General features: G+C 38.4%; 1 protein-coding gene across 1 annotated transcript; it reads right to left on the bottom strand.

Annotated features, from left to right (window-relative positions):
- Positions 1 to 5,978: 5,978 nt before the first annotated feature.
- Positions 5,979 to 27,534, bottom strand: LOC122806202 (uncharacterized protein K02A2.6-like). Its single transcript, XM_044076431.1, is given in 5 exon segments — positions 5,979 to 7,807; positions 7,810 to 8,757; positions 9,247 to 9,510; positions 9,542 to 9,965; positions 27,517 to 27,534. Coding segments are annotated over 5 exon segments (3,483 nt in total).
- Between the last annotated feature and the right edge of the window lie 243 nt (positions 27,535 to 27,777).

Consider the following 27,777-nt stretch of genomic DNA (forward strand, 5'->3'; position numbering starts at 1 on the left):
TGATGTTGCACATTAGCCTAGTAATGTCCTATGACCCTATGAACATTTCACATGTCAAGATCTATCATCCATATGTGCTATTTTGAGGTGTGGATGTATGGTAGCCCTACGAAAGGGTATTACAAACTGTGATGCTAATGTATTGATGCTCACTACTGCCATTTGGTTACATGTTCTTTCCATAACAGCAGCAGTAATATGTCTCCTGTGAACTGTTGGTATGGGATGATTCTATGTATAATGCTAGCTTAGTAAGGCATGTGTTTTTGTAGTGGAGCATATCAATATTCTGTGCAGTTCTCATTCAATCATCATAGTTACACTTGCAGTATGGCACATGTGTGCATGTATATACCTACCAATATTACATGATCTGTGACATACATCAGTATAACATCATATTGATTACACAGGCACATGTCTTGTTTCATCTGCATGTTGTAATGCTGGGATATACACAAGCATATCACAACTTTTGATTCATTTGCAACCTTTTGGAATTCACTGTATGGGCAATTGTGTTGCTATTCCCAAACATTACTGAGGTTGTCCCACGCAGTATTGTGTGACCATCAGCATTTGTATCAGTCACTCTTCTGCACGAGCCACATCCAACTCATTTGTAATGTGTCCATATATAGTATCAGGATGGTCACACACAGCTTTCCAATGAAAGACACAAAGGCATAGGATGTGCAGTTGATGTAATTACGTGACATAGGCTGAGTTGTATGACTGTGTGAACAGTACCACTGTGTGACATGTGATACATACCCAAGGTTGTATTTGGAGATGTTGTCACAAGTCATTTTTTAAATAAATATGAAACGTAGAGGGGAATATACAACAAAGTGCAGGCAAATGGATCGCAAAACCTACACGGAGTTTATTGAATTCTGGGGATTTTTTTTTTTATCCATGATCCAGGTTATGTCTCCAAGCAATGCACTGTGAATTATGTGGTGTTTTCTTTTTTTTTTTTTTTTTAAATTTACCTTTTTTTTTTTACAGAGTTTTATGTGCAATCTACCGCAGTTTTGATTAACATCAATAGATTCACACACACACACACACACACACACACACACACACACACACACACATATATATATATATATATATATATATATATATATATATGTACACACACACACACACACACACACACGATGTCTGTTGTTCAAATAGGCAATTTTTTTGTATCATATTCCCTGTTGTATTACTGCTGGCAGTGTATTTTACTGGCAGATTTCTGAACAGAGGGGTAAGAAGGTTTTCCTTTTTCCCTACTTCTGCCTGATCTCAGAATTGGCACATTTATTTCAGCAGTGGTGTATAGGGTGCTGACTGGCTTGCATTCTCTAAAAAATGCCTCATTTGGTTTTGTTTAATTGTTTTTCACCATATGTGGAGCCAATGTATTCTTTTCTTTTTTTTTTTTATGTTCAAACAATTGTAGTCAGTGACAAAAGGAAATATATATATATATATATATATATATATATATATATATATATATATATATATATATGGGTCTACCTGATTACGCCGAAAGCTGAGAAGAACAACAACGAGATAACCGACACCGGAAGATCGACAACAGAGAAGAATCCCGATGCTGAGAACACCGACATGTTAAGGTAAGTATGTGATAGGGACGGATGTTAGGGTAAGGGTGGGGGTATGGTAAGTGTGTGATAGTGACGGACATTAGGGTAGGGTGCGGGTGAGCTAAGTGTGTGATAGTGACGGACATTAGGTTTAGGGGCAGGTTAAGTGAGTTAAGGTTAGGGTGCGGGTAAGGTAAGTGTGCGATAGTGACGGATTTAAGGGTTAGGGGTGGATTAAGTGAGTTAGGGTTAGGGTGCAGGTAAGGTAAGTGTGCGATAATGACGGACCTTAGGGTTAGGGTTTGGGTTAAGGTTAGTGCATATATAGTTGTGTATGTAAGGTTTAGTGTAGGTTTGTAAGGTTTTTGGTGTGCTTGGGTTGTGTGTTTTTCAGGAAAGTTATTTGTTTTGTTGATTGTCGGGATTGTGGTTTGTCGGGCATGTGAAGTTTCGTGTTTTTAAACTTTCGGTTTTGTCGTGTCGGTTATTTCGTTGTCAATGTTTTGGCATGTCGGTTTTATCAGGTAGACCCATATATATATATATATATATATATATATATATATATATATATATATGTGTGTGTGTATATATATAGCTATACTTCTATCTCTATATATAATACACACACACATATATATATATATATATATATATATATATATATATATATATATGTGTGTGTGTGTGTGTATAAATATATTGATATTGTTGTGTAATGAAATCTGTGCAGTGTTGTAAAAGAGCAAGCAGCATAACCTCTCAGCCTCTTGACGTTTTAGAGCAAGAAATCTAGACAAAGCCTGACATAATGGGGGAACAAAGTCCCAAAAACAGGAACAGATTTTAAATATTGCTCTAATAAACTTAGAAAGTTTCCAAAATAATAGGATTTCTGTTAGCATGCATTTTCTGAAGAATGTGAAGTCTGAAAGTCAAATGCATGTCATTATTTAGTGACTTTAATCCTTAGATCATCCTGTTGATTTGTCAGAAAAATGTAGCTTTTATGAGGATCAGACCAAAACTTTGCAGCACAAATATGGACATTCTGTGAACATCTGCACAGTCGAGGGGTACAGCAAGCAACTTAATTGTAATTAGTCATATGTTCTTAAATTTAAAGGATTCTCAAGAGTATAATATATAATTTGATAAACTTTATTAGATACATTATGATAACAGCACTAGCATTAGTCAAAAAGAAGATGCAGTCTCCAGTGATAGTCTGTCTTGACATGAAGTGCAATGCAGAGTGTATTAAAACCTAATTTAATTCTCAGAGGTGCACTGTATTTCTGCACAACTTTTTTAAGGTTTATTATTCAAGCTGCAAAGCTATAAATGTTTGTGAGATGAAAGACACAGTCTCTTGGGATGCAGATTCTATCTGATGTATGCTTAGAAGTATTTTTTATCAGATTCTACATTAATTCTAGTTCTGGTCTCTTCTGAAAAATCACACATATTTTTAAATGGTATTTTTCATTATGAAGCAATATGTTCCACTTACTGTGAATGTCAGTAAATGCTACTATTTTCTAAAACTACGCTGCTATCCAAGAAATGATCACAGAATGCCCATTTATTGTGAGACCCTTAGTAATGCAAGTTTGACAAGCCAGCATATTTTTTCCAGTAAAATAAAGTATTATATTAATGACAGAATAAGGCAATAATAATGTTTCTAAACATGAAACACTATAAGTCTGCCATTTAAAAGGTGGGCATAAACTGCCACAAAGACACATATCTTACTGGTTTTACAAAACAAGGAGCAGGAATTCTGCATGAGTTACAGCAGTTTTAGCTATAAAACTGTAAAGTCTGAATTTGCTTCTTGCATAATGATCATCTGAAGTGCATCTGGGGAGTCCATACAATGTAAATGGGTATCACGTCTGAGACAGACAGACAGAGAAGAACAACACGCAGTCTGAAACATCTATGTTTGCCACTTAGAGGGTATATGTAGTGTTTGGAACAGTCTTCTTGAAGAGGTATTAGTGTCAAAAAGATATTAAATATTGCAAGGAACAAGAAAAAGTAATCCTAATTGCAACTATTGACACTTAAGAAGATAGGAGCCAGACAATAATACCTTTATGTAGCTCATTAAAAAAGTGGGACGATATGAGGACTATGTGGTCCTTCCATATAACACGCACCTCTTGTAGATGTCATAAATATGCATATGCATGCCCTTGAATGTAGGAGGAAACAATAGTACTCCATGAAAACTTACAGGAACACTGGGAGGACATGCCGGCTTCACACAGGGAGCACTCCAGCTGAGAACTGAACCAGATCACTTCTTGCTGTGAAGCAACAATGATATCCACTGCACCTCTGTACTGTGCTCCTTTTATACACTGTGTTGATATGTTTCTACAAATGACTGAAAAATGATGAAGTATATTAAACTCAATAAATTAATTCTTATAACTTCTTCATTTGTGCAAGCCACCACCTTGAAATATAACCCATGATTTACTATATCAAATTTATTATCTATAATGATTAATTGGAACAGACACAATGCTGACATGCTTTGGATATGCCATTAGGTAATTTTGCTGCAGTCAAGTGTAATCCATCTAAGTTACAAAATGATTTGATGTACATTATCTTCTTCTTCAAGCTGAGGAGTATGTTGCTAAGACACTACTTTCATCCTTTATAAATAAATTTGGATTGGCATCACTTTAACATAAGCACATTTACTTTAGTTGATAGAAGCACATGTGGAACAGTACATAACTTTAGTGCTGGTAATTATATATATATATATATATATATATATATATATATATATATATATTTTTTTTTTTTTTGCATGCATGCATGCATGTAGTTGTTTTTTCATACTATAAGATAGGGATGCCTAATAGGAAATCTTAGCTGTTGTCCAAAATGTATCCTGATTCATGCTGGCCAAGGCAAAACAAATCCATATAAATTAACTGAAGCCAATTTTCTAAAGGCCCAACTTATCAAAAAAACGAATAAATCAACTAACATTTTAAGACTGGCATGTTTATGTGATTGGCAAAGCCCTCAAAGCTTGCCATGCAGGATGCGTTGCTTAATGCACTACCGATTTACTGAAATTACTGTCAAGATTACTTCACCTTGGGAAAAGTAGTAAACTACAGAGAGAGATTTCATCCAGTGAATTTATATACCACATAAATGGTACACAACTGGAACAATATCAGCACCTACTCCATCTTGCAGAAAACAAACAGCTGAACCTTTGTACCATTTATTTTTAATTTTTACATCATGTGCATGTGCAGACAAATACAAACACACACACACAAACACACACACACACGCATGCACACACACACGCGTGCACGTCTATACATTTTAAAAATAAGCTGAACATGTCACATTTACCTCATAATGTTTTGCAATATTTTTCAACTTCTACCAGTGATTAAATTAGAACAACAGTATGTGTAGATCATATCACTAGGATGATTGACAGATGCTGTAGCTTGCAAGTTTTTTTGACTAAAACTGATGATTTCATTGACATGCAGAAATTGGATTTAATACAGGTATAATCTGTCTTTTTCAATTGTCTCTAAGATGTAACAGTCACAACAATAGCTATTATAACTAATAGGATAAGTGGATCATGGACTTTGCATAAGGTTTATACCCCATATAGAAAATAAATTGTCTCAATGTCTTTTTCTTAGGCATGTTTTATTTGTATTATTATTTTTTGGGGGGTGGGGCATACTTACTTATTCCTTTATTTCATTACTTACTTATTGTCAATGAGTGGCTTAGCCTCACCAGACATGTTATAGTTTTAGAGGAAACTCAGTTTGATATTCATTCAGAATGTGAATAAATTAGCCAGGACACTGAGGAAAATTTATAACTCTTGTGGTGGTTATCATAATAGAAATTGCCATTTAAATAAATAATGAAATAAAAACAAAGATCAGAAAGACTGCTTAGTACTGTGTTATCAGTGTGAGGAGTTAGTGCAGCATGTAGTAGTATAAATGTTATATCCTGGGAAATAAAGGAGACCACACGGTTCTGGAGTTGTAAGGCCTTTCTTTATTAAGAGCCTTCAGGTGCGCACCATGCTACATGTTCACAACTTCGCCATCGCCATACATACACCGGAAACAACCAGTTACCAGAGAAATACAGAACCAACACTACCTGTTGCTAATTCCCCAGAGCGCCCCTACAGTACAATAACAGCATTACTTGCCCGATACTACATTCCTCCCCTTTTAAGCACTGAATACGCTTTCTTACATAAGAAAAACAAAGGAGCAAGCCAAAAACAATCCATCTAGTCACTTAATTTTGACATACCCAGTTAGTATTAAACAGTTACCCTACAATCGAGTTAGGTTGCTCTTTTAAACTAGACATACAATTGTAACATTGATAGTCCTTCAAGTAACTAGGTTTAACCAGTGCCCGCTTAGAATGGCGCAATGGTACCACCCTGGGTGACTCCGGTGTCACAGTTACCACCTCTGGTACCGGTGTGTCCGTCCCTGGAACAGTTGGATCCTTGGGAACCTCTCCTTCCGAGTCCCGGCGGTCTCCCTCGGCCCCCAAGATCGGAGATCCTCCTGCCGCTGCGAGCCCTACTCCCGAAACTAACGGCATTTCCGGGGCTTGCAGTTCCATGGAGTCCTTCGCCTGCGCACTCCGCAGAATCTGGTCCACATGTCTCCTCACCACTAAACCTCCATTCAACCTCACCTGGTACGACAGGGGACCCGTGCTCTTGACAATAAACCCTGGAATCCATTTAGGTCCATAACTGAAGTTTCGCGTCATCACTGCATCTCCTTCCAGGAAACTTCTCTCTCTCCGTCGTCGATCATGATGTTCTTTTTGCATCCACTGGATCCTCTCTACCTTAGCTCGTTTGTTGGGATGCACCAGATCCAACGTGGATCTTAATCTCCGTCCTTGCAACATCTCGGCAGGGGACAATCCTGTGGTAGACTGGGGTGTAATGCGGTAGTTGAATAACACCCTTGATACTTTGGCTGCCATACTTCCATCTCCGGCCTTTTTCATCATCACTTTAAAGGTCTGGACAGCCCTTTCAGCCCAGCCATTTGAAGCCGCATGGTATGGTGCTGATGTGACATGTACAATGCCATTTTTTTCCAGGAAACCCTTGAACTCTTCACTCATGAAACATGACGCATTATCTGATACAATAGTCTCGGGTAATCCTTGGCTACTGAAACTCTTTCTCAGGCAGTCAATGGTAGTGGTGGAAGTGGGTGTTTTGACTGGGTAGGCATCCATCCATTTAGAATGAGCATCCATTATTATCAAAAACATTGCCCCCATAAAAGGTCCTGCATAGTCTATATGAAGTCTCTGCCAAGGTCTACTCGGCCACTCCCATGGGTGTAGTGGTGCCACCACAGGTAAGTTGCGATACTGCTGACAGGTTTTACACTCTTTCACAGCGACTTCAATGTCGTGGTCCAACTTTGGCCACCAGAAATAACTTTGTGCTAAGGCCTTCATTCGGGTGATGCCCACATGACCTTGATGCAGCTGTTGTAAAAGTGCACGTCTTCCTGGGGGCGGAATTATCACTCATGCCCCCCACAACACGCATCCATCTTGCACACTCAGCTCTGTTTTCCTCACCTCATAAGGCCTGAAAACTGGATCAGGTTGTTGTGTTGTCCAGCCTTGCTGGACCCATTGAAACACTCGAGCCAACACCGGGTCTTTGCGTGTCCATTCGCTCAATTCTTTCGCTGACACCAACGTGATGTCCTCCATCATCAACAGTCGGTCCTCCCTTTCCTCTCGCTGGGGAGGCCCCGGTAGCGGCAAACGGCTCAGCGCGTCCGCATTGCTATGGTGTTTCCCAGGCTTATAAACAATCTCATATTCATAAGCTCTCAATGTTACAGCCCATCTCTGAATTCGGGGAGAAACCATCTGAGGCACGGCCTTCATCTCGTTGAACAGTGACAACAAAGGCTTATGATCGGTGCACACAGTAAACTTCCTGCCATAGAGGTATTTGTGGAACCTCTTAATTCCAAACATTACAGCCAACCCCTCTTTGTCGAGCTGGGAATAGTTTGACTCCGCTGGTGTTAAGGTGCGTGACATGAACCCAATGGGTCTTTCTTGTCCATCTGGCATCCGGTGTGCCAACACGGCCCCAACCCATACGGTGAGGCATCACATGACAAAATTAAGTCCTTGTGACTATCGTAGTGCACCAAAACCTCTGAGGACTGCATTAGTTTCTTGGATTGCTCAAACGCTTTGTCTTGTTCCTTCTGCCACGTCCACAGGGTCTCCTTCCTTAACAGTTTATGTAAAGGAGCTAACAGCATTGACAGATTTGGTAGGAACCTGTTATAATAGTTAAGTAAGCCTAAATAAGCCTTCAGCTCTGTAACATTTGTGGGTGCAGGTGCCTCTTGGATGGCTTTTACCTTGTCTGGCAGGGGGTGTAGGCCCGAGGCATCCACCTTGTAACCCAGGAACTCGGCTTCCTTGACCATGAAAGCACATTTACTCCTCTTCACCCATAAACCAGCCTCTCGCAGTCGACTTAGCACCTCGTTCAGAGTCTCCAGATGCTCGCCATTGTTCCTCCCCGTCAACAGGATGTCGTCCAGATACACAGCCACCTTCGGAATTCCTGCCACCAGTCCCTCCATTATTCTCTGGAAAATAGCTGGACTAGAGGAAACCCCAAAGGGTAAACGATTGACTTGGAACAGCCCTTTGTGTGTGTTAAGGGTGACATATGCCTTTGACCCTTCTTCCAGAACTACTTGTTGATATGCCTGACTGAGGTCCAGTTTACTAAACGTTTCACCTCCCGACAGCTTTTCAAACACATCCTCCACCTTGGGTAATGGATACTGCTCCAGTTTCGAAACTTGGTTCACTGTTAGCTTATAGTCACCACATATGCGTACAGTATTATCTGGCTTTAATACTGGAACAATTGGTGCTGCCCATTCCGAAAACTTCACTGGTTCAATTATACCTTGCTTGGTGAGTCGCTCCAACTCAGTCTCCACTTTCTTCTTCATGGCGTATGGTACGGGTCGAGGTTTGTAAAATCTTGGCGTTGCATTTTCTTTAACGTGTATCTTTGCTGGTGGACCCCTCCAGGTCCCCAGTTCCTCTTTGAACACTTCTTCATTGTTCTCCAGCACATCTTGCAAGGCCAGCCCCTGCTGTTCTACTTTATGGAGCCGTAGACAACCCATTTCCAGCTCCTTTAGCCACGCCCGGCCTAACAGGTTTGGTCCCTTACCTGCTACCACCATGACTGGCAACTGTTTGACTTTATCTTTATGTTTTACCGTTACTTTGGCCATCCCCAATGTGGGAACTGTTTCACCGGTATATGTTTTCAAAGTCACTGAACAGTCCCGCAGCTTCTGAGATTCTTTTAGCCATAACTTTCCATACTCAGCCTTGGACAGAACCGTCACACTACATCCGGTATCCACTTCAAACTGCACCATTTTACCATTTAAGTCCAACTGGGTTGTGATGGGATCAACTCTTTCCCACCTTGCCTCTTCCATGTTAAACATAGTAAACACTTCCTCATCTTCCCTGGTGTTTTGATTTGTACCTTCATGCATGTGGTGTGCATACTGCCGTTTTATTTTTCGGTTTCCCTTTCTGTCCATCATACTGCTCTTTTCCTCCCCCTTTCTTGGCTGGTCCCTAGAGGGCGTTGATCGGCACATTTTTTTCACATGGCCCTTTTTCCCGCAAGCATGACATTTTTCATTTAAGAACCGACAGTTCCTTGACAGATGGTCTCCGCCACACCTGTAACAGGCATACTGACCAGACTTCCCTGGTGATTTATGCTCCCCGACCACTTTATGTACTGGCAGTGGGGCAGCACCCCTGCTCCCCACGAACTTCGATGGTTCTCGGTTGTAAATCACGAATGTCTTTATTCGCCGTCTCGATGGCCTGTGCCAACTTCAAGGCCTTTTCAAACGACAACTCAGGCTCCGCTAACAATCTGCGTTGTATGCGGTCATCTGCAATGCCACATACGAGCCTATCTCGTAGCATTTCTGTCAGTCTGTCCCCATAATTACAGTGTTGCGCCAGTTCCCTCAGCACTGCGACATACTCCGTTACCGTTTCATTAGCCATTCTAGTCCTTGAATTTAACTTGAACCTTTGGACTATTGCACTCGGCTTCGGGTTATAATGTGACTGAAGCAAGCTCGTCAACTCCGTGAACGATTTATCCCCCGGTTTATCAGGACTCAATAAGTTCCTCATCAGACTGTATGTCTTGCTGCCCACCGAGCTCAGCAATATGGCTCGCTTCCGGCCCGCATCCATTATCTGGTTTGCTTCAAAAAAATGTTCCAACACTTCACAATACTCCTCCCAGGTCTGGGTCTGACAGTCGTATGCAACCAGCGACCCCAACATGGAACCAGACATAACCCCGGCAGGCCCAGTCTCTTCGTCGACCGACATCAACTGCACCCCGCCGTTTTCACTTGCAGCGGACTCGGAGGCATCCCATCCTCGTCGCCAATATGTTATATCCTGGGAAATAGAGGAGACCACACGGTTCTGGAGTTGTAAGGCCTTTCTTTATTAAGAGCCTTCAGGTGCGCACCATGCTACATGTTCACAACTTCGCCATCGCCATGCATACACCGGAAACAACCAGTTACCAGAGAAATACAGAACCAACACTACCTGTTGCTAATTCCCCAGAGCGCCCCTACAGTACAATAACAGCATTACTTGCCCGATACTACAATAAATGAGGTTTAGATTTAGAATGTAAAGCAATTTTATTACATAAACGTTTGTTAACTCATATGGATATGTTAACACATAGATATTATGAGGTAGGCCTAGTTTTGATAACAGGAAAAAGGCTAAGATTCAAAAAACATACTGCAGCCAATAATATGCGGACATCATTTCAGTATGCACTAGCACAACAGTGCTAAAATGCAAGTCAAGTCATGATAAAATTGCATGAAGCAACATCTCATTAGCAACTAATTACTGTGTCTTGGAATCGAACAATGCAGTATTACAGATGATTATATTAGTGTTCCCCATACTGACCCAAGCAACTCCATTGCATAACCATCTACAAACATGCTCACATACATACACACGCACACACACACACACACACACACACACACACACACACACACACACACACACACACACACACACACACGCACACACACAGAGCTGTAATCATTACACTACACAGACACAGACACACACACACACACACACACACACACACACATATACACACACACACACACACACACACACACACACACACACACACACACACTTGCACACACACGCACACACACAGAGCTGTAATCATTACACTACACAGACACACACACACACACACACACACACACACACACACACACACACACACACACACACACACACACACACACACACACACACACACACACACACACACACGCACACACACACACATATGCACACACACAGCTGTAATCATTACACTATACACATATGCATACACACACACACACACACACACACACACACACACACACACGCACACACACGCACACACACACACACACACACACACACACACACACACACACACACACACACACACACAAAAAACCCTGTACACTTATATGCATGCTCATAAATACATTAACGTAGATGACTTCACAGTACTAAACTCCAAGGGCTAACAGTCTCAGTCCACTGTAAAAAGATGACATATAACTATTTTTTTTGCATTCACTCAACTAAACAGTGTAGTAGAGGTATTACTTTAATCACTCTACTACACTATACTATTTCTGGTGAAAAATTCTGGGGAAGTGCACGCAGATACTGTCAACCATCTCAACTTTTGGTCATGCCAGAGAGTGTAAGACTGACCAAAAAATAAGCATAATTTTATCTTTGTAACACTAGTTGAGTACTTGCAATCCCCTCTGTTGTTGAACACGGCCTTCTCACTCTCTTGCAGCATACCCTTACTTTGCTGCAATGACCCTAACCTGAGCATCGGACAAAGCCAAGCTTTTCTTTCTTTTTTTTTTTTTTTTTTTTTACTTTTTTTTTGTTAATAATAGCTTAAATCAGAAAAAGTGTAATATGTAAACTAAATAAATTTTCATCAGCACTCATAGACCTGTTATCTTACCTCCAAAAGAGAGTTAGATTGCACTGTATAAACCATTTACTTTTACTCCAACTTTTTGGTGACAGTATTCAATAACTCAAAGAAAATATGTTTTACTTTGTGGCGCTTATTGCTGAGTACCAGCTATAAACTGATTGCTTTCTGTAATAAAAGGCCTGATGTTGGGAAGTCCCACTATGCTCAGCTTTGTTAAGCTCAGCTTTTCTTCACCTCTGTACCCTATCCCCAGTTCCCAGCCACCCCAGCTTACTCTAGCATTATACTGCCCATGTACACCTGTCCCCCGGGACATGCAATCCATATAGCTCTCCAAACAGCTTTACTGCTATCAAAGAGTCATTCTTCTTTATATTCACCCATTCTCAACCTGTACACTATATTGAGCATAATTCCCAACACCATTTCCCCCATGTTACTTTGTACTATATCCAGTCCTACTCAAACACAATCACCAACAGTACCACTAAGAAATTGTGTTTTTCTTTTTCTATTCATCCCATCAATCTCCTATCAAATTTTACAAACAGATCACTATTTCTGTCTCATCTATCTTTCTGTAATATCTCTTCTGCCTTCCCCTCCTCTGACTATACTGCTTACCTCTCTCTACCCCGATCTCTCTACATCCATACAAAATTATTTTTGCTTTACTATCCTTCATTATTCATAGTGTTATTTAAACTGTTAACATAGCATTCATCACATGCATTCATTTTTAATCATATCAGTATTCACTCACCTTATCCTCTATCCTTCAAACCCCTCTTCTTTTTTTTTTTACATTTCAGAAAAGTTTCTTCTCTATTTCCTCATAATAGAACCATAATAATACCTTCTCCTTCTTGAAGATTTAACATCATATCAGTGCCATTACTCATACAATTCCAACAACATTCTTATGTTGTGTCCTATGAGCAAAATACTTCTGAAAGTATCTTACAATTTTAGCACTAGTATATCTTACTGTTCAAGTAGAGTTATCCAAAGCAACCATTTACTCACAAATTAAGCATTAAACATAAATCAAACAAAATGCCTTTACCTGTCCCATCCCACCTCTATAATCATAAAACTTAGCAGTAACATCCAGCCAAATGCAGAATCCTCTCAGCACTCACAACATATCCTCAGCAACTCCTTTATCACTACCATCCCACCCAAAGTCCCACCCTGCCCTTCATCTATACTATACCAGCTTACAAAGTATGTATAACAGAGTCCCTGAAGTGCATGCATGGATAACACTACAGAGTCCAGACATCACAGATGACACAGAAACCTGTCTCTGCCAGAAAATAAATAAATGAAAAAAATTCCTTAAGAGGCTATAGCATTATAATACTGGATACAGCCAAAAAGCTGGTGATATCATTATTTCTACAAAACCACACTAGATGTCTCCCTTTCCTCCGGATGCTGATAACTTTATCTAACTCAGAAATCCTACTGATGATGCTGAAATAAACACTCACAATACATATTGATACACATGATTGTTTTACATATATATATATATATATATATATATATATATGGGTCTACATTAAATCAACAAAATTATGTTTCAATGAAACGTAATTTCGCGACCCAATTTTTCCGAAAGTGCATTTATTCAAAAATGCACTTTCATGAAAAACCAAATGAAAGAAAGGCACTCACACACAAAAAAAACATGACCACACTAACCACATGTATGCAGGGTGCAAGCCACCCTTCACTCCCCACACCCCCACTACTTATATATTCTAACTCCAAGATCGTACTACAGTGGGGAATACAGAATATTCCCTTATCCCTGGTGTGCCTCGATCTACAACAACAACCTCCTTTGCTTTTCCTTTCACTTGGTTTTTCACAAAAGTGCATTTTTGATTAAATGCACTTTCAGAAAAACAGGAACACGAAATTATGTTTCGTGTTTTGTTGAAACGTAATTTGAATGGGTCGAGGTAGATCCATAGATAGATAGATAGATAGATAGATAGATTTATCTCCAGGTAAAAATGCTAAAGGCATGGAAGATATCCTTTTCTGAATCTACATAAAAATCTCTCAGGAAACCATAATATTGGGTGATGTTAATATAGAGTCACACCCATACATGCTATATACATTTGTGCAAGTTCATCACATTTTTAACCACACCAACAAGGTGTAATAAAGTTACAAACAGGCAATCAACCCTCAAAAGGACCCTAACATTTTCTAAAAGTAAAATTTCTTTCTATGGAACTCTGTCAGACAGAATAAGTGATTGCTTTCCAGTGTACAACATAAGGCACCAAAGCAATGATCTCAAAACACATCATTACTTCCTGGTAAGAAACACTCCAACAAAGGCAGCAAGTAAATAACTCCAAAAAACCAAAAAGTAAACAAAAGCTGTGTCAGTACGAAGAAATTTATTATAATCCAAGCCAATAGTAAGCGCTTTTGTCTCTTATGCAAGAGACTTCTTCAGACTATGGCTTTACCATAAAAAACATATGCTTTAAATACTACATTAATTAACATTTTAAAACACCATTTAACATTTGAAAGCACAGTGACATAAAAATGCACAGTAACCATGCATAAATTAATGCTTCAACGCCATTTCTTTTTAAATACATTACAAACTCTTCCCTGTTATTTAAACCTGGAGGGAAACAAGCATTTAGTTTAACTTGCCAACAATATTCTAGCCTGCCTAGTTCTTCTTCAACATTTACTGACTTAATATTTTGATGCACAGTGTCCAAAACTATACATTTAAAATTAATTTTACATTTCTTATCAACATGATGTTTGCTCATAGCATTTTTTGTATCTCCATTACTAATAGCATAAATATGTTCATAAATTCTTTTGTATAGTTCTCTCTTTGTTCTTCCCACATAAAATGATCTATATTCTGAACACATCAATATCTAAATAACATTTTTTGATTTACAAGTAAACCTCCCTGGGATTCACTTAACGTCCGGGAAAAGCAAAATGAATAGCACACCGGTAAAACAAGTAGTTTAATCATGTTCATAATCGTGACATGATTAAACTACATGTTTTACCAGTGTGCTACTCATTTTGCTTTTCCCAAACCTCCCTGGGACTTGGACTACTGTTTTCCCCACTAATAATTCACCACTATCAGTAAATAAATATTGGCAATGGTTACAATTATAACATTTAACCATCCCTTTTCTTACCTCAGCTTCTTTAACTTTATTTGTACACCATAAGGCACCAAAGCAATGATCTCAAAACACATCATTACTTCCTGGTAAGAAACCTTATTACTTTCCATGAAGATACTTATATTAAATCACTATCTTGCCTTAACTGTGTTCATAGGTTCATAGGTTCATAGGTTCATAGGTTCATACCAGGCTATCTGCCCTAGGGCATTTATAAGCCTAGCCAGAATGTGTTTGGCTTTCGCCACCCATTTTAAATTTATTCTGCTATGCCCTTTTTCGAGGTTAGTATACTGTGCCTCTGTCTAACAGTGACACAGAAGTGATACCCGGGGTAAACCTACCATCTCCCATCCACTCATCAAGATTCCTTTTGAAGAGAGTCAATGAGGGACACTGCCTAACCTGGACTGGGATTTTATTCCAGAGTGAAGGGAGCCTCTGGGTTATGAATCTGTCCCACCAGCATGTCCTATTTATTTCAGTGCTGAGGTTCAAGTCTCTCGAGCGTGTAGCTCGATGGGATTTGGATTTTCTGAGGTGCAGCATGTCCATTAATTCTGGGTTGGACATGGCTTTATACATCAGGCACAGATCGCCTCTGAACAGGCGGTATGCCACTGAGTAGAGCTGGAGTTTCTTTAACCGGGCAGCATATGGCATCTGTTTGAGCCCTTTGATCCTCTTGGTGAGGTACTTTTGGGGTCTTTCCAGTTGCTGCAGGTGTCTGGTAAGGTACATCCCAAAAGGGCATTGTACTCAATTATGGGCCTGATGAGGGATGAGTAAAGAGGCACGATGACCTCCCCTGATCTAGATGTGAATCCCTTCATGATTAGGTGGGCTATATAAAATGTTTTTCTAACCACTTTGGCCACGTGGTTGTCAAATGAGAGATTGCTATCAACTTGGGTCCCCAGGTCCCTAATTACTTCTTCTGTACTTAATGGATTACCACCTATGTGGTAATTTGTGGGCACTTTGTTTTTGCCAAAGGGGATGACTATACACTCTTTGGCATTTAGCTTGAGGCCATGGCTCTGGCACCAGTTGTCTGTTTCTATGAGGCCCTTTTGGAGGATGCTTGTGTCGGCTGGAGAGTTGATTATGGCGCCCAGTTTGCAGTCATCTGCGAACTTGGTCAGCCACAGTCCTTCCATGTTGGCCTGTACCTCCGAGAAATATATACTGAACAAGAGAGGTCCGAGGACTGAGCCTTGTGGGACACCACTTGTAACTGGTTTGGAGTCTGACATGGCTCCAGCAATTCTAACCATGTGGGTTCTGTCCTTGAGCCAGTTTGCAATCCATCTAGTGACATAGGGGTTTATATTTAAGCTGGTGAGCTTATCTATAATGCCCTAGTGGGGTATTGTATCGAAGGCTTTTGCAAGGTCCAGGTAGGCTGTGTGGACCACCTTCCCCTCGTCAATGGCCTTGGTGACTGTTTCAAAGAAATCAACCAGGTTTAAGAGGCAGGACCTGCCCTTAACAAAGCCGAACTGAGTAGGATCCAGTGTCTGTAGGTCCCCAATATCTTTATTTATGAGGTCCATGATGATCCTTTCCATAGCTTTGCAGACCAAGCTAGTCAGGCCTATGGGGCGATAGTTTCCAGGATCCGTTGAGGCACCACCTTTATGGAGAGGGACCACTGTTGCTGTACGCCACTCTTTGGGCACATATCCTGTAGTAAGGCTGAGATTGAACAGTAGTTTTATGTTTGGGTTTAGCTCTTCTTGGAGTTCATGTAGGGCGAGCCGGAACACCGTCTGGTCCCATTGATGCTGTGTTTTTGCTTTGGAGAGCGGCTCTTACCTGAGCATCTGAGATGTCAGGGGGGCAGCACTCTGCTGGGATAGATATTTGCCCTTTTGGTGGGGAGGGGGGTGAGAAGTTTGTGCTGAACCTGTCAGCTAGGCTGTTGGCAATGTCTGTGGGTTCAGTGTATTTTTTGTCATTTTGGACTAATTCTGAGCATATCTGGGAATTACCACCCAGGTTCCTAACATAACTAAAGAAAGCCTTGTGATTATCCTTAGTGTCCTGTGCAATTTTTCTCTCGAAGCTGGCCTTAGACAATTTTATGAGTGCCCGTAGTTTTTTGCTAATACTGATCAGTGATGCCTTCCCTTTTTGGGATTTTGCTCTATCATTTAGTAGCTTCCTCCTTCTATTGTATAGTTTGTTTATGGCTGGGGTCCACCAGACAGGACGTCTGCCTTTGGAGGATTGGGTCTTGGTTTTATTTGGGATCGCATGATCCATGCATTCCTGAAGGCGTTCATAGAATGCGTTTATAAAGGATTCTGCGGTCTGGGCCGTATTTTCCACAGGCCCGGGGGCTTTGAAGGATTCCACCTCGGTTTTGAGGAGTGTGAAATTTGCTTTAGAGAAGTTTTTCACTGTGGTTTTTTGTGTCACTGAATGTTCTGCAAATAGATGATGCAATCTCTGAATTCAACAAAATCTTCCTAGGTATTCTAAGTACACTAGTCCTCCCTACTCAAAAGTAAAACCATCAAAGACAACCCTGCCCCAAGGCTATCAAGGCTAAACAATCCATGAAACAAAAAAACTACATCTGGAATACCTGTACAAAAAAAAAAATAACCTAACTCCTACTTTACTAGCATATAGACAGCTAGGAAACTGAACAAAACAAGATATCACTAAATATAAGAAAACATATTACTCATCCAATTAAAAAATGCACTAATAATACAAAAAAATTTGATACCCACTTTCAATGAAGTGTTAAATTCAGGGCAGGTTACACAAGCTAAACAAAGCACACATAAATACAATTATACTGTAGCCAACCAGTTAAATACCCGCTTTATACAGACAGTACTGTCATTAACCAACCAAGCAACTAATCAAGCTCTTGATGTCACTACTCAGTTAAATAACTTCCTTCAACATTTCCACTTCCAACAAATCCCCACATATACTATCAAACAATATTTCAAGGAATTAAAGCCATCTCCAACTGATCTGAACAATCTATCTGGTGAGTATTCTAAGCTGGGGCTATTGCATATCCATCTCAATTCTGATAAGTTGATCCATATCTTAAAATAAGATCTTTTCAATATGGAAAAAAAAATAATTACAGTAGAGAGTCAATTATCCAAACTAATTTGGACTAGGGTAGTTCAGATAATCAAACTGCTCAGATAATCAAACATATAATTAAACCAGATAAAAAGCTTCTAAAATATTGTTTGTTTGTTTTTTCTGCACGCAGGAGTACACTTTTCAACCATTCAGCAATTCTGGTAGACAATAAAGAATATTTTTCACACACAAGCTGGCTACAAGCTCAAAAAACATGCTCAAGTGAATATGTATAATGTTACTTATTCAGACTTTATGATTTTTCTTACTGAAAACTTTGGAAGGCTGGTTCTGATAACCAACGATTCGGATAATTGACGTTCTGATAATCGACTCTCTACTGTATTTCAATATCCAAGGGCAGAATTAATATGCATCTTTCAAATTATAGGCCCATTACCATTTACCTCCCCTATCAAAAATATTTGAAAACATGTATTCATATGCAGCTTTTCAACTATCTAGTAGATAAGCAGTTTCTGTCTTCAATACAACATAGCTTATTCCCTCATCACAGCACAACTACTGCTTTTCTGAATGTTATTAATACTTTTAACACGCACAGAAATACTGGAAACCTAGTCTCTACCATCATTCCAAACTTATCAAAAACTTTTGAAACTGTCTCCCACCAGAAACTCTTACATAAACTCTCATCCTTAGTGCCAACCAGCTCTTCACTGAGTGGTTTTATAGCTACGTACCTATCAAACAGAGCACCAGCAGTGAAATGGAAAAAGGATTTCTCCAGCTTCTTGCTAGTAACTACAGCTCTCCTTCAAGAACCTACACTTGACAGCATATTTTTCAAAATATTTATCAGTTACTTCTACACTACTAAAAAGCCACTCTTAATTCAATATGCAGGCAAATCTACCCCAAACTGTTCTACCATACTCTCTCTAAACCTCAAAAGCATACACAGCAATCCTTATTGATTGAAACGTGGCTAAATAAGTCACAGTAACTTCTTAGCCCTAAAAAATACTGATCTTTATTACAAAACACATCTATACCAAATCAACACTATTCACTGTCATTTCTGCTAATAACTCCATGATAGAACAAATAAAACAAGCACTTACTGGGTGTCAATCTTAGAAATTTGACCACCGTGTTTTATACATGGTAAAAAAAATCATCAAAAAACAGACACATTATACAGAGTAAAAACCTACCTCACTGACACAGAAGACATATACCCTATAATTTCTTCTTACTGTAATCTCTCCTCTATGCTGCCCCAATTGTCTCTAGCCAGCAAGTCCCACAACTATCCAGACATGAGCAATGTTAGGATAAGATATCTATGATTGCTGTAAAATATAACACTAGAACATAGCAGCACCTAGCAGCAGAGAATTAAACTGGTTAGAGCTATCACATCATATAGCCCTTTGTCAGCTATCTGCAATACAGTGACATCTCTATAAGCCAGAAAATTGCCCAGCCCTTAACAGCTTAATATAACACTACTCCCCAATAGAATTTTATGCATTAGTGAATAATCACTAATTGCTACAACCAAATCATATATACTGCAGGTGACTCGATATATATTCAAATAGTGGAGCTATTCTGTGGAGCCACATCCCACTATGTCTGATAGCCATTCATTTAAAACCCAACTATCAAATCAATTCATCTGCATATGTACATCCCCAGGAGAAAATGTCACTGTATTCTCCATCTTGCCATGACATCAAACCATTTCTCTTTACTCAGAATCCTCTGCCCCAAAACTAGTCTTCTCCAGTACTTAAATACTTTACTAGCATTTTTCACCTATATACACAGTTTTGTGATACTATTCGTCACTCCACTTCTATACTCCTTATATAAATCTTATTGCAGCCATATATAATTATCTCTGGATCTACTTAATACCCCTTCTCTTATCTACAATATTAGGATTTTTCTACCCTATTGAGTTCTTTCTCTCACTCCTATTTCTTTGAATCTCTAACCACTAAACACAAGATCTAGTTTCTATTTGACAGAACCACTAATACACCTTTTCAATTGCTTAGTGTTAAACATAAACTAAATTCATAAGTTTCTTTCATACCATAATAGGTTCTTTCATTTCATATGAATACAACCTAATTAGCAAATGTATGTGTGATTGTATATATATATATATATATATATATATATATATATATATATGTGTGTATATATATATGTATATAGATATGTATGTATATATATATATATATATATATATATCTTAATGTCTGCTCACTTATGTTACTAAGTGTCTATTTCAGAATGTAAAATGGTTTAGCCTTTCTACACAGACCTCCACTAAGAAGGTTTTTTTGATTTAACCTAGTCAGACAAACCTGGGAAACAAAATAAAATAAAATAAAATGAAAGCATGATGTCTGAACTATGTAGAGAAACTAAATGTTTCTTTTGTAAGCATGTTGATGAGGGCATCTTGTTTTCTTCTTTTCTTTTTTTTCAAGAAATGAAAATATGTGTACACTTAAACTGTGTGCAAAAAAAGGACCTGTACTCTTTTTGGTAAGTGCTATGGGATCTTTTATACCGACTCCTCAGCTGCCATGAAGTAAGGAAGGTGGTGTCTCCATTTAACATCTCCTCTGAAGAACAGTAGACTCTGGAGTGCAGTACCCTGCTTACGCTTCATTGAAGTGTCATTATTGGAAAATTAATCCAACTACATGTTGTATGAATAGAATCCAAAGCTATCTCTTCTGCCAGCACAGAAGGAAAGTGCCATATCTGTTTAGCTGTTGAGGCTAATACAATACCATCACTATTTGCAGATATTTGCAATGGACAGTTTTATTATGAATCTGTAGAAGTATAATTAAACTAATTTCCAAAGGAAAACATGAGGTTAGAGGAGTAATGCTAAACAGGCAATTCATTTTATTCTTAAAGATCAATTATATTTTTCTAGCAATGATTCTTCAGTTGTGTTTTCAAACTTGTATTATCACAAGGATAGAACAGATCATGGGACTGTTTTCTAGAAGGGGTGTTGGGGATTGTGGAAGATAAAGCTATTCACTGAAAGATATCAAAGAAAGTGTGATAACCAAAATTGTTATCAGAAATATCAGCAAAAGCTTTTAACATTACTAGTCATACTGGATTACTTAAGGATATTGAAGCATATAGAGCAGGTACCAAAATTACTCATATACAGCGAGGTTAATATGTATTCTCAATTAAGACCAATATTGAATAGATATTTAGGGTACTAGATTTTTATGAAAAGAGGAGTGAAATAACTCATTAGCATCTATGTGGTACGGAAAGTCACATCTTTAGCAGCCTATACACTTCTTGCATTCCACAGCATTTTCTGAAAAATAAACTTAAAAACATAAGATAAATAAAAGTAAATATTTTGTAAACAATGAGCATTATTACAACTATACCAATAGCAATGTTATCAGTAAGGATTATTCTTTACAGTGATAATAATGCACTTATAGTTTTTCAATACATACTACCAAATATTATAATGCATATAAACCCCAAATTATATTTTGCCAAACTTTCAGAAACACATTGTCATATCTTGGAAACTGCATAGCCTAGACATATATTGCAAGAATATTTTGTTGATGACATGTACGCTTTCACATGGCAGCAAGAAATTCCTCTAAAAGTGCATGTTTACTGAGATATTTATTTATTTATTATTTATTTATTTATTGACATTTGCTAACCAGGTTTGTCTAGCTGGGCCAGACACCCATTTTCAGTGGAGACCAGAGGAGAAAAGCTCCAGTTACAAACAGTTTACAATATAGAAAAATTCAGTTAGCAAAGCGTAAAAACTCAGTTTACAATACATATGAGTTCATTTTACAATTCAAATACATAGACACTCACAGTGCAGAATAAGTAAATAACGAGTAATGTAAAATCACAATCAGAAGAATATATAAAGTAAAAACTTTTTGTTATGGTACATGTTCAGTGAAATACTACTGTCAGAGTTATATATAAAAGTTTGAGGATAAGAGTAATTGAGATGTGAGAGATAGGAAATGCATGTATAGAGTACATATAAAGGTGAAAAGGGGGTAGGAGGTAGATTAAGATGAAAAGGCAAGAGGGCAAGAGAAATTGGAAAAGATAAGGGTAAAGTAGTGGAGTTAGGTAGGGTATTGACATGTACAAGATTTGGAGTTAAGTAAGTGAAATCTGAGTTCTTGGGTGGGTAATGGAGCGTATGTGTGTTGGAAGTTTATTCCATGCTTGTGATATGGAGGATTTGTACAGTAGTTTACCAACAGTTTTCTTAGGTTGGTAAATGTCTAGGAATTGCTGGTTTGAGGTGTAGAGTGTGCAGTTGGGAGTACAAGTGGATAGTAAGGAGGAGAGAGCAGGGCAAGAAGATGGTTTTGTAGTATGGAGTGAGCAATTTGAGATTATAATAGAAGGAGTTATTTTGGAAGTTACACCAATTGTAGAGGGTTGAGTGCAAGCCAGTGGTGTGAGTAATAGGGGGAGTTTGTGAAACTTCTTTCTATTTTGTGGTATGTTTGTTGGAGTTTGTACAGGGTAGTGGACTGAATGTTAGTTAGGATTGGGGCGGCATAGAAAAGGGAGGGGATCAGAAGAGCTTGTGCCAGGGAGAGTCTAGCATTAGAAGTCAAGAATGTTTGGTTGCGATAAAGCAATCCAAATTTTTGGTGAGTTTTTTTTTATACCTTGAAGGATGTGCAAGTTAAATTTAAGTTCATTGTCAATGATGACACCTAAAAGCTTTGTGTGGAAGTCAGGTTGTATGGTGGTATTGTTGGAGGATGTGATGGCAAAGGTAGATGTAAGGTCAGACAAAGAGAATGAGGAAAGAATAGCAGGAGTTTGATTTTTTGGGGTTTAGGATGAGTAGATTATCAGACAGCTACTTTTCAATAGATAGAAAAGTGTCTTGCGTAAGAGTGTGATGGTCAGAGATATTGCTGGAAGTGCAGATAAGAATTGAGTTATCTGCATATTGAATTGGAGCTGATTGTTTGCAGGAAGTATAATGTTCATTAGTAAAGATGTTGAACAGAAGGGGACCCAAGATAGAATCTTGGGGTACACCAGTAGGCACTGGAAGGTAGGGTGAGAAGGAGGTGAGCCATTGAACAGATTGTTGTCTATTAGGTAGCTAGAGAGGTTACCGAGTTTAGATAGCATTAAAGGATGAGAGACAGTGTCAAAGGCTTTGGAAAGGTCGAGGAAAAGTCAGGATACAAGGTGGTTGTTATCACAGGCCTCAGCTACAGTATGTGTAAATGATAGGAGGACTGTAGCAGTACTGTGGTTGGGGTGGAAGCCATGTTGAGTGGGTGTGAGAAGGTTCTGCTGGAGGAGGTAGTTTAAGAGTTGAGTATGTATACATTTTTTGAGTATTTTGGAGAGAGGAGAGAGGATGGCATTTGGCCAAAAGTTAGATGGGATGAAGGGGGATGGTGAAGAAGGATTTCCAAATCTCTGGTACTGTTGCTTCCTGAATAGATCTATTGATTAACAGGGATACTGGGTAGGTTATGGATTCAGCTGCTAGTTTGAGGAAAGTGGGTGGGAGATTATCTTTGAAGGGAGAGCAGGGTTTAAGTTTCAGAAGGAGTGACTTAATGTAGGAAGTAGGAACTGGTTGAAAGGTGAAGAGGTTATTGTTATGAGGGTGTTGTTTTTTGATATTTACAGAAATATGAGATCATATGCTACACCGAATAGTTAGCAAGGTAAATAACACTAAATATCTCTGATGATGTGCAACTTACACTCCAAATATAACAAACAGCTTTCTCCAATGGGATCTAAGTTTCCACCTGGTGCCATGCAATAGTTTGTAAGTCATTTGGTTTTTGAGTATTCAGTACATATGGAAATATTGTTTATTTTCATGATTGCTAGCAAGCAACTAGCAATATCTCACACATAGTGTGATATAAATGGACACTGACAATGAATTTTCCTGTCTCCCAACATGACATATCACACCATACCCCTCAATAACAGGCAGGACTCTTGTTTATGAAAATATGAACATAAATATGAAAACAGGAATGACAGTAAGTGACAAATAGTAATTCATTTCTTTACTGTTGGACATCCTAGATTAACAATCTTATTTTGTTTTGTTAATAACTCCTTGCACTTTCTAACACTGCCTGTTATAAGCTGGTAAATCTCTTAGTAAATGAAGCCAGACCTGAACAAAATCTGTATATAATGCTGAGCTATAGTTGTGAAAAGGAAGTATGCAAAAAAAGGATGCCATAGGCTTGAATGAGATAACACTGAGTTTGTATTCCATTTCTTTTAGGTCTAGGAATGAATACTGTACTTAGTAAACACTGAAAAGTATTTTCTTTGAGGACTATCTAAAATTAGTGCACAATTTCCATTAATTTTGACATGCATTGAGTACTTTTTATTTTATGCAGAAGGAAGAATGTTCTGTTAAAAAAAAGTTTTAGAATGCATGCAAACTGAACTAAGAAAAACAAGTACTGAGGCCGAAAAGGCATATGTGAAAAGATTTACAATGACTAGTTCATAGAAAGTCTGCAGTTCTGAAAATGAATGCAATACCTTTATGTACTTAATTTGGATATACAAAAATGCCCAAAATTCTTTATTCCTTTTTCCCTTAAACACAAGTTATAAGAAGGGATGAAATGAGGGAAGGCAAGAAGAAAGAAGTGGGGAGATTATTACCTCCCACCCTATAACCCCTCCACTAAAACATTGCCCCTTGCAAACCTAATCCCACTTCTACCCACACCCACTTCCATCCTTCTCCAAAACCTGCTTACCCCCCCCCCCCAACAACATCTCAGTATTAATTTTGTGAGCTTTTTTTTCTCTTTTTGCTTTCCTTTTGGAGTTAGCAATGATCTAGTTCTGAGCCTATACCTCAGGAGATGGGGCAACTTAATGAATAACTATAGGAGCAATCCAGGACTATCATCAATAACAGCATAGTTACATTGAGGGATCACCCCCACCCCAGAACAGCATTGGTCCTATAAACTAGTATGCCAGCATAGCAATTTTGCTTGCATTCTTTCCTGGTATTTATAAGGGGTGAACCCAATCACTGCCACTGTCAGGGAATGTAATACTCTATATTCACCAAGCCACAACCTTTTGCTGGAAAAAGGCAACAGGACTTTCTACAAATTCTAAGCCAGCTGCAGGGTAAAATGGCCACATTTCAACTTCAGTGTAAAGAGACTGGAACTTACCTTGCTTTATATAACTACCCCCTCCCGTTAAGCTATTTCAGTCACCTGACTTTCTGTTCAATAACCCATCCTATCCCCACTACCACTTCCATCTCATCCTCCCTCTCTCCTCATTTAGCTCAACAGCTAGCCAAGAGGGCAGCAACATACTCACCCCTCTACTCCACTCTCTTTGGCTGAAGTACAGGGCTAAATAAGCCTTTAGAAAACTCAAGTTTTAATATAGGGGGCTGTACTATATCTCACTTATAGCGTTGAAACTCATGGGATATATTGTACATTCCCCTTGATAGCAGAGAAGAAAAAAGGGAATTTTGCAGCAGCCCCATATGGTGCCCCCTAAAATGTATAAATGATCACTCATGATCCCTTAATGATGGCTTGTAAACTGTCAAACTTTTTTTTTAAATTTGCAACCAGTTATTAGGTTGATGGATTAAGAAATACACTGTAAACTTTCCATGCTGCCATTAATAAACTACAATCCCTTCAATGGAATGCTATAGTTATGTTAATTGTGTACATTGTCTTATTGAATAGGCATTTACACAATTTGCATATTTGTTGAGTCAGTTGTCTTGTTATCAGTTTTCTACCTTAACAATGAGGTCATTTTTAACTTACAAAACAAATACAAAAGAAAACAGTCTGTCTGACCAAACACTTTATTTAAAGAAACATAATCCAAAATAAAATCAATCAGTAATATATGACTGAACGCTTTCTTCTCTCTAAACACTTAGCAAAGACTTCATCAGAGTTGACTGACTACTGGAAACAGATGCATTAAACAGTGGCAACCCACCAATGATATGCACGTAATAATTAATGTGTTTCTAAGGTTAAAGAAGTAAATACAATTTAAAAATTAATGAATCCTTGAAGGCTGACTTACAGTTTAATTTGATTAAGGGGCAATACACAAATATTTTCTCCAAGGTGGACAGCATTATTGAAAGAAATAAACTATAGAAATTGAAGAAAATAGAGAGGGACAATGCTGATTATCACCTGGAAAGACATATTCTGCCCCTGGGGCTTTTAGATCTACTGTCATGGAGAATTTGAACTATGAGGGTGTTAATAATGATGTTAATGAACAGATGAACAATCGTTTTTTTAGAACACCCTCCAATGCGACATTCGGAGAGGATAACCAGCCTAAACCATGGCTCAGTTGATGTTTTGAGACACCAACAGAGGGAAAATTATATGAACTTTTGGGGCAGGAGCAAGAACAGGAGAACCAAATAAAATGCATTTGTGGTTGTGGCAGCTCTCTCTCTCTCTCTCTCTCTCTCTCTATATATATATATATATATATATATATATATATATCTTCCTGACACTTTTAAGTTTCACAATTTGTCTAATACTGTTATTTATAAAACATGCAAGTCTATTTTTCAAAGAGGTTTTACATTTATACCTAATTTTGAATTAGCTATTGTTGATGCTGTGGCTCAATTGAAGTTGTTTACAAGATGTTTAAACCTTAAGATTTTTTATTCTAGTAGGGCACCCATATCTAAAGAACTTACTAATATCCTTAAAAGGAAAATATGTCTATACCCCCTCCCAATCCATGGGTTTCAGTTTTTGAAAAAACTTGTGACAGTCATTTCAGGTTTATATATAAACAAAATGTATTTTCAGAGACAATCTGACTAATGAAGAAAGAATGATTCTCAAATACCTAATATCTGATAGGAGTATTAGGATTATGAAACCAGACAAGGGAGGGGGTGTATTTATTATGAATAGCACTGACTATTTGGTTAAAAAGTTTCAATTACTTTCTAATGAGAGTACATATAATAGTGCATCTATTAATGAAGTTAATATTGTTTTTGCGAAATTAGATTTTCTGTTATTTGATATGATCAGGCACAGTGAACATGATTATGAAGAATGGGAAAACTTGAATGTATCCAAGCTTAAAATTGCTTTTATATTTATTCTTCCCAAAATTCACAAGTCACCCATTTACCCCCCCCCCCACCTTTAACACATATTGTGTCTGCAATGAGGTCAAAGACTGAACCATTAGCTAAGTTTGTTGACTTCAAATGTAAAGGGGCATTGGAAGATAAGACACATATTCTCAAAGACTCGTGGCATCTTTTGAAATTGTTGAGTGAACTTACCTTTGATGAGAACATCATTTTTATAACAGTTAATGTGGTCGGCCTCTTCTCAGTAATACCCCACAGTATTGGTATGGATCGGTTCTATGAATTTTTATTTGAGTTTTCTGATTTACCTACACACAATGTTCATACTATCACTTCTCTGTTGGAGTTCACCCTCACTAACAACTTTATCTAATTCAAGGGAAAATTTTTCCATAATATCTGGGGTGCGATGGGCAAGCCATGTACCCCTATATATGCTAACATTGTTTTGGA

This window comes from Protopterus annectens, chromosome 7.part0 (genome assembly GCF_019279795.1).
Source record: "Protopterus annectens isolate FY-2018-M chromosome 7.part0, PAN1.0, whole genome shotgun sequence".
NCBI classification, from domain to species: Eukaryota; Metazoa; Chordata; order Ceratodontiformes; family Protopteridae; genus Protopterus; species Protopterus annectens.